The 16,937-nt window shown below is 45.0% G+C and overlaps 1 protein-coding gene across 25 annotated transcripts in view; it reads right to left on the minus strand.

Annotated features, from left to right (window-relative positions):
• PPP6R3 (protein phosphatase 6 regulatory subunit 3) overlaps positions 1-16,937 on the minus strand; it is a 1,519,855-nt gene that overhangs the window by 1,203,695 nt on the left and 299,223 nt on the right. For all 25 annotated transcript variants that reach the window (XR_014978878.1, XR_014978880.1, XR_014978879.1 and 22 more), the window contains one exon: positions 1,776-1,888. Coding sequence is in view for 20 of the 25 variants with exons in the window: in XM_085644788.1 (XP_085500914.1) it covers positions 1,776-1,888 (113 nt within the window). In the remaining 5 variants the exon portion in view is untranslated. The remainder of the gene's footprint in view (positions 1-1,775; positions 1,889-16,937) is intronic.

Consider the following 16,937-nt stretch of genomic DNA (forward strand, 5'->3'; position numbering starts at 1 on the left):
GGTATTGCCCTCCCCGACCTCAGTCTGTACTATTGGGCAATGCAGCTTGTGGTGGTGAACCACTGGATCTACAGATCTCCGGCAGATCCCGCATATATGCTGGATAGGTACCAGATGGGACGATCCGGATATCTGGAGGCACTATACTCTAGGACCCAAAAAGGTCGGTATGTTGGCCCCACAGCTCACAAGGTAATGATACAGCACCTGGCGAACTTACGTCTGGGATGGGTAGCGGCCCTCACCAAGACAACACCCCTCTGGTGCACTCAGACTGGCACTCCTAGGCAACCACCCCGGGTTCGATAAGTGGGACATTATCGGAATCTCAACAATAGGAGACTTGGTAAAAGGGGGGGCTCTTCTCAAATTTGAAGACCTACAGAGAACGTATGCTATGGCCAGAGGGGAAGTATTCAGATACCTACAGGTCAGACAAGCCCTCACGACAGCTATCCCTGACATGGCGGATATTCCAGACTCGTCCCCTCTGGAGGACAGGTTACTTGACGGTCCTCTGCCTACAAAGGCGATATCACTCACATATAAAAAAACTATGTAATAATCTGCCAGACACTTTTCATAAACTTCGAGAGAGATGGCAGGTGGACTTAGGAACAATGGATGACGATGACTGGCAGGCGGCATTGATGTCACCTCGGGAGGCAGCCATAACACAGCGACAGACTTAAACTAAACATTTTACATAGATCCTACCTCACGGGAACGACCCTAGCAAAGATAGGCTCCAGACCTGATGCATTATGCCTTAGAGGATGTCAACAAGACGCATCCTTTTTCCACATGATATGGGAATGCTCGAGCAGGGTGAGACCCCTATGGGAGGGGGTCACGGAAAGTATACTAGAAGCCCTGGGAAAAGAGGATACCCTTATGCCTCGGCTGGGTCTACTAAATATATGGGAGCCGACTGACCTTACGGACGCTGAACAATTCAGGACATTGGGTTACACATTGGTCAAGAGGGAGATCGCGAGGAAATGGGGGGGTGGCAGACAAACCCTCGCTCCGGATGTGGACCAGGGAATATGACAAATGTATGATTGCGGAGAGGGAGGTGTTCAAAGTGAGAGGGTGCCCCAAAAAGTGGGATAGAAAGTGGGGCAAATGGAATACATATCAAGGTGAACTGTGTGTTTCCCCAACAGTGTAACTAGAATTGCAACGTTCAAAACGAAGATCACGAGATGTACCCTGACCACGCTCCAGGTGTTACATGGTGAACTGTTCTGTATGATGAAATATGCCAATTGTTTCTTGATTGCATACGTGATTTGTTTTTGTTTAACCTTAATAAAAAGATTTTTCCAACAAAAAATAAAAAAAAAAAAGGATAGATAGCGGATGTTACGTTTTCCTTGTTTAAGCACACTGGTGGTAAAACCTTGAAAAAAGAACCTGCAGGTGTAACTATTGAATGAGTTATATACATCTGGGAATATTAGATGTGACATTTATCGGTTATCTTTACTGGGCCCTTAGTGGAAATGTTTGTCATGGAGCAGGGTTGCATAGAACTACCATCAATATTCAAGGATGATGCCACTTTTGCTTAGGTCTAAGTGGTGTTGGTGTGACACCCATAAATACGATTGGCACTCCAGGAAAAAAGAGAGAGTTAAGAGGAACCATCATCAAAAATGGAAAGTAATTTGCTTCTTCATAAAACACAAGAGGCCCTGAAAACAAGATATCTATGAGCATATGGACAGTAACACAAAGAATATTAAGTATTGATTGGATAAGAAACATACTTTTCTAGCGTTGCAAGAAGCGGATCTGGCTCAGTACTGCTCTGCACCTGTAGCATCTGGTCTCGACTTAGGCGAATAATCTCACAGAGTGACTGCGATGCATTCGAATGTCTCTACAGAAGATAAAGAACAAGATACATAAAGTATCCTTAACAAGCAAACAAATTCACAACAGATATCCCACTTCAAAAACTTGAGTAAAAGTTATTGATTACATTGAAACTATTACTCATCTGAGTAGTATTAAAAACGTTAACTTCATAGTTAACCTGATACCCCTAGAGCTTACTGGAAAAATTGAATCACAGACTGAGGTTTAGTTAATGTTTTCAGATGTCAAGCATCAACAATTCTGTGCAATGCTCTTACTTTCACCCAGCCTTCCCAAGTTTGACACCCCTCATAGGAAATAAAATAGATTCATAATCTCATGCAACAACTGCACATTACCAACCTTGCGAGTTCTTTTGAGCTTGTGATGGTTACTGGAAAACAACCCAGTCAAACCATCCACCAACCTCTCCCACCCTAAAAAACCCTGAAAATATGAAAAAAGGAACTAAACACCATTCTTAGAAAGAAAAAACAGTAAAAAGTAAATTACTGCAGCAGACATCCTTTCTTAGGCACGACTACAACAGTGAGCAAAAATGAACAATTACGCGTAACAAGATAAACATCAGATTTAACAAATACAGAACCACCACCAATCAATGTCCTGTGTCACACCTTATCTCCTAGTCGTTCTGAAACAAGCAGTTGTTACAGAACAATGCCCAGGGTGGACATCAACATGAAACAGGTGTGTCACTCTGCCTTGAGTAATGGTGTGCTGCAAATTGACAGTAATATCTATTTTTGCTTTCTGGGCACACAGTTAATAAAATAAATAGGTCTTTAATGAGAAAAGAAAACTCTAGGCAAGTGAAGATGAAAGCAAAAAAATAAATAAAAAGTCCAGCAAATGCATGCACTGGACTAGTTTTAAAACACTGACTCACAGTTCTATGCTCCTAAATAACTTGTAATGTCTGCCTCATCTGTTATCACAAATTCTGCACCACTTATTAGTCCACTTAGCTCCCTTTCCCTTTTGCCACCCGCTGTTCCAATACCATTCCTTTATAGCTTATTACCAGTCATTTGCCCAACCTATTTTCCTGTTCATTCAGCAGTCACTATAAAATTCGCTAGACAAAATAATCCCTTCAGTCCCTCGGTCAACTCACCGGCAACATGCCTTCCTACCACCATTCACAGTTACTAGCGCTCCTCTAATAGACACTTGCAACACGTGTTTCAGGACTTAAAGTATTTGAAACAAAAAAAGGGGAGCCCTATTTTGAGAAGCTGTGTTTCTGTTGCAGTAACCACCCCCCCCCCCCACACACACACACTTTTTGCCAGACTACTGATGCACTTTGACTTGATGTGCTCTGGGTCCCTGCCAATGAGGCTCCCAGGGCCTGTGATATTTCCCCAAAACTAACTCAAACCCAATTGGCATCTCTGGCCACAGGTCAGCCCCTGCTAAATGGTACCACATTGTAGTGCTAGAAGCACTTGTATTGTCTGACACCCTGTGATGACCTTTCACTACCATCATTTTAATTGACCTAGCCTGAATGTACGACGCCCTGCATATGCCTTGTTCCTCTTAAAGTTTCCTTTCTTGTAATCTTGCAGTCTTTCAGTGGGAGCTGTCATGGAGTAGGACAGCCTTGCCAAGAACAGAACCTGTGTGATGTGCATTTGAAAGCATGAGAGAGAGAGAGAGGTCTGGAATTTACTTTTTGGTCTCAAAGTACAGTGTTCTGAGCAGTGGTGCACAAACGGTGCACTGTGTTGTACATTGATAGATGAAGTATGTGATGCTATAAGCAGTGGTGTACAAATGTGCAATGTGTTGTACACTGTCAAGTATTACTCATTTCTTACTATTGGCTTTGACATGGTCTCATATCATCCAGAATTCTGACTCTGTCGTGCTTCAGCTTGTCTGTGTGCACAGACAAACTTGCAAGTTGTTTGAGTTAATCACATTCAAGGATTGTTTTGTGAGAGATTGTTTAATGTTCCCATGAAGGCTTTCGTGGGCTTTGTCAAGATTAAGGCTTGAGCATGCGAGATTGTAGAGGGAACTTGGGAACTCCTTCCTGCAGTGGAATGCTTGCCTGGAAGCTGGCTAGTTCCAGTAAGTTTCCTTGACGCATAGGGGAAGACTCTTGAACCGTCTAGTGTGTGTTTTGAGACTATAAAGCTGAGGGTTTTTGACAGCCAATGTTGGGAGCTCACTTACAGAGTAGACGTACTGCTGTAATACAAACGGAACCAGAGTCCTGGTCTAGAGTCCAAGCCCAGCTGTGAACAGGCCCCCCTGAGCTTGACTTGGCAAGGATGTCGAGTGAACAATTGGGTGAGGTGATTTTTTTCTGACTAGTGCCATTGTGTAGCATGGTTCCAGTGGCTGTGGTCATTTAAGGTGTTTTCTTTGCGATGTGAAAATGAGTCAGAGACCACATCCAAAGTAATCATTTGATTTATTCAGTGTATTACCTACTGGCGGTCGCCAGTAGGTAGTTATAGTTAGGACCTATTATCCATAGGAATTCAACAACATTCTATTTGGAATAACTTTGGCGCCGGTTGACGAATCTTCACAAAATTTTCAAAACTCGTGGCCTGCTCCGGTCCGCTCATACTGAAAGTATCGGGGTGATTCGTCAAGCAGGGGCTGAGAAAAAAGGGGGGTCCCAAAACGTGTTTTTCCCCATGCAATTTTCCATAGGGACCGTTAGGCGCAGTTACAGCCGGAACTGCTGAACGGAATTACACCAAATTTGGCAGAAAGGTAGACCTTGGTTCAGAGTCGTGCCTTTTGCTTAACTAGTGTAAATCCGGTCAGGAGTTCCTGAGAAAATCAAGATCACATATATATCTAAGGCCGCGCTGGATCCACGCACCCTCAGCGCACCCTGCCGTGCACAAGCTGTATTCTAGTTGGCTGTCAACACTCCAAATCAGGAAGTGTTGGCAGCCATCTTGTGCCTCGGTAGAACCGAGGCACAAGAAACCTAATTAAAAAAAACGCACAAAACGCGAAAAGGGGGCAGGGTAGAAACACCCTGACCCCCTAGGCCTGCTCAGGGGGTCCCACAAGGACTGGAGGTAGCTGGTGGGCTAGTTGCACCCCAAGGACCCTCAGTATTCAAGGGGAGTTAACCCCCCCAACTTAAAACGCGCCACAGGGCGCGTTTGCACAGTGGTGAAGGGAGGGGCGGGTCCTGAGTTCACATGTGTGCAAACACATCCTGTGGCGCAGTTTAAGTTGGGGAATTAATTCCTTGTCAATCCTGAGGGTCCCTGGAGGCCAACTAGCCCACCAGGTACCTCCAGTTAGTGCCACGGAGCTACGTTGCAGAGTGTTGTAAAAAGGGGCGTGGCCTCTGAAAACTCTCTGCAACGCAGCCCCCTGGTGCATATTGGAGGTACCTGGTGGGCTAGTTGGCCCCCAGAGACCCACAGAATTGAGGAGGAATTAATTCTCTAACTTAAAACGCGCCACAGGGCGTGTTGGCAGACATGTCACCTCAGGCCACGCCCCCTTCCTTCATCACTGTGCAAACACGCCCTGTGGCGCGTTTTAAGTTGGGGAATTAATTCTCTTTCAATACTGAGGGTCCCTGAGGGCCAAATAGCCCAACAGGTATCTCCAGTATGCGCCAGGGAGCTGCGTTGCAGACAGGTGTTGAGGCCACGCCCCTTTTTACACCTCTCTGCAACGCAGCTCTGTGGCGCTTACTGGATGTACCTAGTGGGCTAGTTGGACTCTAGGGACCCTCAGGATTGAAGGGGAAAAATTTCCCCAACTTAAAACGCACCACAGGGCGTGTTTGAACAGTGGTGAACGGAGGGGATGGTGTAGGAAAGTGGCTCTATATATACTGGACCGAAGTAAAATCAGCTGAACTACGAATTCCGATTTACTCACCTGTTATCAGGAGAGACATTAGTACTGCATCCTTGAGCCCAGTACTGATCCTGAAAAGTAGTTCTAACCGTACTTACCAGTAACTTGAATTTCCTTCCATAGGCTAACATTGACTGGTTTCACTTGGAAATTCTTCTAAGTGGGGAGTTTTGGAACTTTAAAATATTCACCTGAAATCATCCGAACAAATTCCGATTTACTCACCTGTTATCAGGAGAGAACCCAGAGCTGCATCTTTTAGCCCAGCACTGACCCTGAAAATTAATTCTACCCGTACTTATCAGTAACTTGTATTTCCTTCCATAGGAATCCATTGTCTGGTTTTCACCAGAAAAGCTTCTAAGTGTCGATTTTCACAAACTACAAATATTCCTTAAAAATCGCTGTTTGCAGGAGATGCACCAGTGCTGGATCCAGGATCCACCACTGAGTAAGAAAAAGTAACGATAACACTACTTACCTGCTAAGTGAATTTCCTCCCATAGGAGAACATTGGTGATTCTATGTGAAAAAGTTTTTAAGTGTCAACTGTTAAAATACAATAATATTCCTTAAAAATTACTACTGTAACCAAAACACTTTTACTCAACTGTTTACAGGAGATGTTCCAGGACTGAATCTAGGATCCAGTCCTGTGGTTAGAAAAGTAATCCATAAAGTAACAAATTGCATTTAACTAGAAATTCCTATTGAGCTGAATGTTGCATTGTGTTTGAAATTGTGCTGCCCATTGCAATAACTAACTACTGTACTTAAAAGTCTATTGCCTATTTGCAAAGTATTTAAACTAAAGTAATTCATTCTGAGAAAGTATATTTTGTAATGTATAATGTAATTATGTCATTTAAAAATAAAGTATTTAAAAATAAATAGTTTAAAAAATGGAGAAAATCAGTATCCAAAAAATAAATATAACCATTAATACATTTAAAAATTATCATTTACAAAACCTTTGAAATTGGTGTATATAAGTGAGTATATGTGAGAGTGAGAGAATGGAAGAGTTCCTGTATAAATAATTATGTGTTTCTATAAGTGATTGTTAAAAAGAGTAAGTATGTGTAACTTTCTGTAGAAGTAAGTGTGCTGGTGTGTGTATAACTGTATGTGCAAGTAAATGTATGTTTGATTCTTTATTAGCATGAGTGACTATGTGTGAGTAACTATAGATGAGTGGCGGTGTGTAACAGGATGTATAGGTGTATGAGTGAGTACATATATGAGTGACTATATAGGACTGTTGGTGTATGAGTGGATTTGTATGTAGATCGTAGAATTACTGAATAGGTTGTTGTAACTGGCATTGGTATGACCATTGTTTAGAAAATATTAGATTCTATTTTTGAGTGTGTGTATATCATAGGTTATATTAGGGTGAGAGGAGGTCTGCCACTATCACAAGGATGATGTCATGAGTGATGTCATTTGAGATGTCATGAGTGATGTCACGGACCATGTTATGAGTGATGTATTATGCGACGTCATCAGCAGTGCATTGCGGGCATGCGAGTTATAGTTAGCTGAACGGGGGAATTTCTATGATTTTGTACGAGTGAAATGTCCAACTAACTAGAACGCCCCTGAAACCTATGGTTTTTTTCAGTGAATTTCTAAGGTTTTTTTAAATGCTAATTCCCAACTATAACGTGCCTGAAACCTATGGTTTTTTTCAGTGAGGAAAAAAAAAATATATATATATATCTCTCTCCTACTGGCAGTCGCCAATAGGTAGTTATAGTTAGGACCTATTTTCCATAGGAAATCCGCAACATTCTATTCCCAATAAGTCTGGCGCAGGTTGACAAATCTTCGCAAAAGTTTCCAAACTTTTGGCCAGCTCCGGTCCGCTCCTATCCTGAAAGTTTTGTGGTGATTCGTCAAGCGGGGGCTGAGAAAAAATGGGGGTCCCAAATCGCGTTTTCCCCATGCAATTTCCCATAGGACCTGTTGACGCAGCTACAGCCCGAACTGCTGAACGGAATTACACCGAATTTGGCAAAGAGGTAGTCCTCAGTTCAGACTCGTGCCTTTTGCATAAATGGTGTAGATCCGTTCAGTAGTTCCTGAGAAAATTAGAGTAAAAAAAGATAGATATATCTATGGCCTCAGAGGATCCGCGCACCCTATGCGCACCCTCTGCAAAGCGAACGCGCACCCTCCCGATCACGCGCTGAATGCTAATTGGCTGTCAAGTGTCTGTCTACATTCGAAACCAGGAACTGTTGGCAGCCATTTTGTGCCTCGGTAGAAGCGAGGCTGATTAAGTAAGGGAAATAAGTGTGTGAAAGATATAAAGGGGACAGGGTAAAAATACTCTGACCCTATAGTGTTGGTTAGGGGTCCCAGAAGGACCCCCTTGGGTGGCCCCTTTTTTTTTTTAAACTGCGAAATGCGTGCAGGGTGCGCGGATCCGGCCGAAAAAAAAAAACCGAAGCGTGGGCTTCTGCGCTTCGTTAATATTTAGCCCCTGGGTGGGCTAAATCCCGGGGGCATAATCTTTATAAATTAATGGGGTAGGGGGGCTGCGTGGCCCCCCTCCTGGAGCCCTCGAAGGCCCTGGGGACTGCCACCCTCAAGGGCCGGCTCCTACAGTGTCCTGGGGTGCCCACCCCCAGGACACGGTTTGCTATGAGAGGGCGGGTTTCGTGCACCCACCGCGTCGTACACGCATATGACGTATCGCGGAAGCGCGCAAGCGTCGCGTAACGTGCATCGTACGTGTCGCATATGCTTGGCGTCATGTACTGGTCGCATTGCAATCGTGCACCAAACACGTACCCAATGCATACCGTACGCGGATGCTTTCGCGCAGGGATCGAGAACGGTGCGCATAGGGTGCGCGAATACCCCCAAAAATGAGAAGAAAAAAAAATTACGTTTTGAAACTAGTTTACAAAATATAAAAACAAATAATATTTTTAAATTTTTAAAAGAATTGAAAAAATAAGTTAAAAAATGATGATAAAAAAATATTTAAAAAACATAATTAAGTGAATTGACACACTGAAATAGAAAAATTTAGAAATCCGATGAAAATCATTAAACATCATAGCTTTAAAGATTAGTTATAGATAGGAATTAGCATTTAAAAAACCTTTGAAATTAATTGAAAGAACCATAGGTTTCATGCACGTTATAGTTAGGAATTGGCATTTAAAAAACCTTAGAAATTCCCTAAAAAAAACAGGTTTCAGGGGCGTTATAGTTAGCTGGACATTTCCCTCGTACAAAACCATTGAAATTCCCCCGTTATAGTTAGTTCAGCTAACTATAACTCGCGCGCCCGCAATGCACTGCTGATGACGTCACATATTACATCACTCATGACAAGGTCAGTGACATCACTGATGACGTCATCCATGTGAAATTAGTGCATCTTCTCACACCCTAATATAACCTTTGATACACCAACTCAAAATTTCAGACGGCCATTCTCAAAACCATAGATACTCCAATACCAATAACGACATACCCACTCATTGACTCTTAGGTCTACACACACATCCACTCACCTGTACAGTCACTCATACTTACAGTCAGTCGCTTAGTACAGGACTATCACATGCATTTATACACCTATATAGACACACACACACACACCACTAATCATCCATAGAGGTACTCACACACCTAGTCAGTCATGCAAATAATTAATCACACTCCCATTTACTCACCTATACAATTATACACACACAAGTTCACTTACTCATAAAAATAGTACCACATTCTTACGCTCTTATACAATTACTGATACACACACTCATCCATACAGCCACTCTCACAATCACACACTCACATATAGCCAGTTATATACTCTTACACACATATACTGCCTTTCACATATGTAATTACTCACGCATGTACCACTGAGGTATACATTCAATCACTAACACACCAATACATACACTCACCCAACCATACAGTCCATTACAGATGCACTCTTAAAACCATGCACCCATAGAATCGCCCACTCACACATGTATGCACAGAGTCACACACACCCCACCCACACACTCAGACAACCAATCAATAACCCATATAGACACTCATATAGCTATTCACAAAACTATGCAGCCACTTATACGCCAACAAACAGACAGATACAGACATTCACACCGTTTAGTCACTAGTCTGCAGTAAGATACGTTTAATGACTCACAGAGTCAGTCACGCACCTACAAAATCATCCATTCACACACTTATACACCCACTCATCCTTCCATAGGCATTTCCCTATATATATTAAACATTTAAACTTTACAGAAACACAGACTCACTGGATGACGTCATCAGTGATGTCTTTCGAGATGTCATCAGTGATGTCACTGACCATGTCATGAATGATGCAATATGTTACATCCGGTCCAGGGAAGGCATGGCTTGGCAGTTCGGGCTGGACTGTTCCCATGAGGCACAGGGTCAGACTGATTTGCATATGGCCATGTCTGAACTGGGGTGGCAGAGTGGGCTAAAGAACGGTGATGGATCAAACCCAGATCTGTTGACTGGGTGTGAGTGTTTGATTGGTTCTGATGCTCCGTCCATCACCACCCCCTTTTGTACCGCAATATGTGACATCAGCAATGCATTGCGGGGGCTCGAGGTATAGTTAGCTGAACTAACTAGAACGGGGGAATTTCTAGGGTTTTGTACGAGGGAAATGTCCAGCTAACTATAATGCCCCTGAAACCTAGGTTTTTTTTTAGATATATATATATATATATAAATATAATCTTGCAGGACGTCCAGTGTATTTGCTTTAGCTTCACCTCATTATTTGTTGCTTGTATTACATATTCATGCATTTACCAAAGGTGTTATTACTTGCAATATATATATATATTTTTTTTTTTACACATCTTTTTTTAATGCCACTCATTGAAATCTGGGAAAGTCTTTGTTAGAGAGCATTGAATAAATAAACCCCAAGCCTTATTCTAAAAAGAGAGTCTTTGCATTTTGTAAAGTAAATCCCTTTTCTAGGTGGCGTTGTGTTTCACGTTTGCTCCTCCGTGTTTGAACCACCGTGTGGGGGATTCTGTATTATCTGAAAGGCGGAGCAAGACACACAGGGACCCAGGGCACTGTGACCAGGGAAGACCTCTAAGGGCTGCAGCACTTATTGTGCTACCCTTAGAGGCCCTGTGTATGGATGTATATGTGTGTATATATATATACACACACACACTTTTTTTGCAGGTTGCATGTCTTGGTGCAGAACAAAGTGAACAGTCAACATGGCACACATTCCTGTGTGCTGTGCCTACAACCCACTGCCCTGGCATAGATCAGTCACCCCTCTAGCTGGGTGCACTATACCAGTGTTGAGGGTACAGGTGCATGAGCCCTGTAACCCTACAGTGTCTAAGTCCATTCTTAGACATTGTAAGTGCAGTGCTGCCACTAAGAGTATATGGTGTTGGTAATTTGTTATTACGAACTCCACAGCACCATAATGGCTACACAGAAAACTGGGAAGTTTGGTATCAAACTTCTCAGCACATTAAACCCACACTGAAGCCAGTGTGGGATTTAATGAAAAATGCACTCAGAGGGCATCTTCGAGATGCCCCCTGAAGGACGACCAGCCTCTGATGGGTTCCCTGACGGTGTACACCAGCCTGCCACCACGATACATGTTTCTGGACCCCTAGGGTGGGAGCCTTTGCTCCCTGAGCCCAGAAACAAAGCCTTTCCTTAGCAGAGGTGTTCACACCTCCCCAGGCCAGGAAGAGCAATCTGTGGTAGGAGAGCTTAAAAGGCCTTGAAGCCTTTGTGCCTTGAAGCCTTTGTACCTTGCAGCCTTTGTAATGCAAACCTAGCCTCTCTTGAAATCAGGAGCAGGCCCCCCTCCTGTCTCCCCTCCTTTTCGGCGGGAAAAATTAGCCAGCTCAGAAGGTGTCCCCACCTCTACCAACGTCACCCGTCAAGTGGGGGAGGCGAGGTGAAGCCCGCTCTTCAGTGCCCGCCATTGTGCAGATGGCAGGCACTCACCAATCAGGATCAGGGATTGTGCTCACTACCCTACATGGGGTGAGCACACCAATGGTGTAGTCACACTAAGGTCAGTAGCCCATTGGCTATTGACTTCTAGAGCCCTAAAACACCCCCTAAATACAGTATTAAGGGGGCAGCCCGGAACCAAGAAGGCAGCTTTTCGCAACCTAAGAAAAAGGACGAAAGAAGACGTCCAGCAGAGGAGACTGCAGAGAACCACTGACTTTGCCCCAGCCCTACTGGCCCGTCTGCAGCTTCCAGAGATCCTGTGCCAAAAATTGTCATGTCCTGCAGCCAGCGAACTCCAGAACCCCTTTGTTGACTGCCTTCAACAAAGGCCGGATCTCCTGTGAACAGCAGTTCGGTTCAGAAAAAACACCAAAGAAAGACTGACCTACGGCCTGAGTTAGAGTGGCCCACCAGTCCCTGCGAGGACGCCTAGCGCTCCAGAGTCTAAGTCCACCGTGACTTGACCCCTCCAGGACTCAGACATCACCTGCAACCTCTGCACGGAGACCAACCCCACCCCAAACCCTGGCCCCAACTGCGAGTGGCCCGTTTAGTTGAAATCCGACCTCAAAAGTCATCCCTGCATTCAGCCGCCCGGCGCCTTGGAGAAAAGAACCCGAGGTGCAGCTGCGTCACGAGCCCTCCAACTTACCTGCCAAGCTGTTAGTTCCTCCTAAAGTCTCCCTGGACCGAGCCTGCAGCTAAAAACCAAAACTGAAAATCCCCATTGAAAACAGAGCACCCGGCGCCAATACAGCACCCTGCACCCAGCCGCCCCTGCGGGTGCACTTTGTGTACTAAATCGGATCCCCCTTTGCCCTGAGCCTAACACCAGGAGATTGGCTCCCACAACCTTGTGGCATTCTAGTCCGCAGCCACTAAACGGAGGCCCCCTATCCCCTATTGGATAGCATTGGGCCTCAACACTTTGCACCCGGTCGCCCTAGTCCAGCTGAGGGTGTAACACAAGAGCATCCTTGACCCTGGGGGACCTCCGAGTCTAACCCCAGAACACCAACTCTCACAACAAAGTACTTATCTTTAAACCGATAACACTATTTTCCTCCATAGGAGAACATTGACTGTTTTTCTATGAAAAGTTTTTAAGTGTGGAGTTGGAAAACCTAAAGAAATCTTTAAAATTGTACTAACAAAAACGAGTTCAGGCTTTGGCCTTGCAGGTGATGTAGTTTCTGCCACCCTCAGTTAACTTGCTCGAATCTGGGAACAACCAGAGTTTTGGCCCCCAAAGAACAAAGGGTTCTAATGGGGTCATACTATTTAAAGTTATGATTAAGGTGCTAGGGGCCTGTGTTATGGAGAGCCTTAAAGGTGGTGCAGAGGGCCTTGAACTTGATAAGATTCTTTACCCAGGAGGCAATTAAGTTTCTGAACTGCAGCAGTTACAGATTTAAATTTAGGAAAATCAGACAGTCTGGCAGCAGCATTTTTTAAAAAAAAATTTTTTTTAAACATTTGCAACTTGTTCAGGTGTTGTTGCTGCATTTTAAGATGTAGTTCGTTACAATAAACCAATTTAGACAAGATAAGTGCAGAGACAGTTACTTGTGAGATGCGGGAGATGAAATGGAGAATCTTTTTCATCATCCTGAAGGTGATAAAGATGGGTGAGGTGACTGAGTTAATCCGGTCGCCTAAGGTTAGTTTACTATTCATTTGGACACCAAGGTTTTTGCCTTTTCACACAGGTGTAGCTAGGGAGCCTAATTCCTCTGGCCACCAAGATGGAGACCAGAAAAAAAAAAAAAAGAAATATGATAAAAAAAAAAAAGACCATTGTTTCCAGAGTTCAGTTTTAAGCAATTGTTACCCATCTAGGAACTGACAGGCAGCATGCAGTCATGGAATAGATCTCCTGTGGCAGTGTCATGGTTAGCTAATGACCCGACAATTTCAGTGTCATCGGCATACAAAGTGAAAAGCCGAAAGATCTTATAGGCGAGGCCACGGATGATCATTACATATTGAGTGCAGCTGAGCGAGGACCTCTGTGCGATCCTGCATGGTAAAGAGAAAGGCTCTGAAACAATTGCGGTGGTGGTAGCATACCATTTTTTTTATAGTGATCAGTAGAGTGCACAGGCCTTTCTTCACTGTCACTGGATTATGTAAAGTTGCGCTGACATATATGTAACTTGCCCTTTGCCTACATCATGCTGCATGCAGCACGCAGGTTTACGTGAGCTTGCTATAGTGCGTGCGCCTGTGTGTGGTGCTGTAACTGGAGGCTTGTAGGTTCCATACTGAAAACCAGGGCCTCACAAAGACATGTAAAGGAGCCATCCAAGACAGGTTTCTGCATTGTCTCCCATCCAAATCTCAGGAATGCAGGCACTCAAGGATGGGAGAGCTAGGTTCTCTTATGTGCTTCAAAAGGGTTATTTCATTCGGGAGAGGTCACTGGTCAATAGGGCCGGAGCACAATGTCAGAGGAGATAGACCTGATGAGGGAAAAATTGCTTTGTCAGGTAATCATTAAGAGCAGGGAAGGGGCCTTTGTAACCTTTTGGTAGGCATAGATCAGTAAGGTTAACACCAACAACACAATCTTGAGATATTAAATCACATTTGTGTCTGGAACAGATTATATAAAGGGGAGCTTGCACCACCCAAAATTGTCAAACGTTAGACAGACAACTGCGGCTTTAGGTCAGTATGGAGAAGCTCAGCAAGACTTCTGCCTGTTGGGACCAGGACTGGGGAACAAGGTCTGCTAGTCTCCCAGCATGGTCAGAGGACATAACCTAGAAGAATTAAGACCACTTTCCTTGGAGCACCAGTCTATTCCTGCCGCTAAGACTACAAGACTCAGTGAGGATGAGAGTGCTTGTAGAAAGCAAGATCTCATGGTAATACTTTTGAGGGGTTCCCTAAAGCGAGGTGTGAGATTTCAGTCCAGTCAGGCCAGTCACACCAATCCAGCCATCTGTCCTTGTGCCACTGTTCACGTTCCCTGTATACCAGATGGGAGCTGTGGTGAAGATTAAGGGGTATTGCCCTGGTACATCACTGACTGAAAGGGTTCACACCCTGTGCAGTGCTGTGGACAGAGGGGCAGTCGTCCTCTAGGCGGCCATTAGTGACCGTATGCCAGGTTGAGAGCAGTTGGGCATTTGTGGTGGTGAGATACAGTGAACATTAATGGCCTTCAACGTGGTGAACAGCTTTGACCAAAGAGGGCTCTCTTTATGTGCAATGCTGTGACCAAGAGGGGCCATCGCTATTATATGCAGTTGTTCATGACCCCCATATGCCAAGTGGGAGCTGCAATGAAGAAAGAGGGTTGTCACCTGTAGGAAGCTGGCTTTCTATATAGTTTACCAAAACGAGGTGCAATGTGCAGAGTCCAGGTATCCCTTATCAGTGTACAGGGGCATGCTTTAACAATCTAACGGTACTCTATTTGTGGTAGTGTGGTCGAGCAGTCTTTGGCTTATCAGAGGAAGTGTTAGGCATCTGTTGCACAAACAGTCAATACATGAGACAGTCAATAAGGAAACCAGTCACCTATTCAGAAAAATAACTGATTTTTGTATTAATTTAGACATCAAGATCGACGAGATTAGGCAAGTACTTTGAGTTAGTGATTTTCTCAAACACAGAAAATACAGCGGTCAGATTTGGGGCATGAGCCTCGAACACAGTAATGTTATGATAAGGGAGAATATTGCACAGTTTGGGGGAATTGAGATACAGGGTTGTTCTTCTACAATTAAGGTACAAAGGGGCAAAGGTCCTTAAAACCATTAGCAGGTTTGATTTACCTGCCCTTGAGTGTCCGAGTGCAGAGGTGCTGGTCACAAGGGTAGCCTCAAGCGCTGCTGCTAAAGTCTAAGGAGAAAACCTGTAATCAAAAATGCTGCAAGTAGGGTAGCGGGGGCGACCTCAATGACTTTCCCCGTACAACGTGGAACACGCCAGGGGTGTCCCCTGTCCCCATATCTGTTTGCCCTGGCCATGGAGCCGTTGGCAGCCTGGGTGTGGATAGACGCCCAAATCTCCGGCTTTGAGTGGGAGAATGGACTATCCGATCGCATAGCTCTCTATGCGGACGACGTCCTATTTTTTCTAACAGATCTTGACCGCACTCCGTATTATGCAGATCTTTGGTGAGACTTCGGGTCTGTTCATGAATCCCCTGAAGTCTACCCTGTGGGTATTGGGGGGTCCGACTCAGATGCAGGATTGGGCCTCCGCGGTGCGGATAGCGGCTGTGGGACTCTAGTATTTAGGGGTGTTCCTATCAACTACCCTGGCGGTTTCCTGGGATTGTAATGTGGTGCCCGTGTGGGATCGTGTTTGCCAAGACATCAAGTTGTGGGCCCGCATGCCGCTTACCATATTCGACCGGTCTGCGATTTTTAAGATTGTGGCCCTTCCCTATCTTCTGTACCAGCTTCAGAATCATCCGTATAGGATTCCACCGGGCTGGTTCTGTCGGGTGAACTCGACCCTGGGTCAGTTTCTGTGGGAGGGTGGGGCGGTTCGGGTGGCCCTGCGGATGTGTTTCTTCTCAACCTACGAGGGGGGGGCTCGCCACGTCAGATATGCTTTCCTATTATCAGGCCTCCCACCTGCTAGTTCTGAACGATTGGTGGTACGGGGATAAGGGGGGGGGGGGGGGGATCAGGCCTACCCAGTAGAACGGCGACTCATGGTCCCACACACACTACATACCCTACTATACTCCACTGGGCACGGTTGCCACCGGCGACGCAGGTAGTTTTTCAGATTTGGCGCCAAGCGCTGACACGAATTGGGTGGTGGAATGTGCTCACGCGGGAAACCCCCCTGTGGCACAATGGGCGACTACCACAGATGGCAGCCCTGTCCGGGTTTGAGGGGTGGGATCGGATAGGCATCTCCACCATAGGCGATGTGGTACGGGGGTGCGCCTTGAAGTCCTTCCAGGATCTACAACAAGAATTCAGCATGCCCCGGAAGCAGTTCTATAGATTCCTCCAATTCCGCCATGCACTTTCCCCCAGCCTAGCGGGTTTGGATTGAACGAATCAAATTCAAGTCTTTGTTTAGTGCACAAAACTATGCAGTGACTTGGTCCTCCATCTATCTCTACCATGATTCGCCCCTACAAAGCCAAGCGTAGACTCAGATCAGATGATTTGCATCTGATTGAGGTCCCC

The sequence above is a fragment of the Triturus cristatus genome, chromosome 3_1 (assembly GCF_964204655.1).
Source record: "Triturus cristatus chromosome 3_1, aTriCri1.1, whole genome shotgun sequence".
Taxonomy (NCBI): domain Eukaryota; kingdom Metazoa; phylum Chordata; class Amphibia; order Caudata; family Salamandridae; genus Triturus; species Triturus cristatus.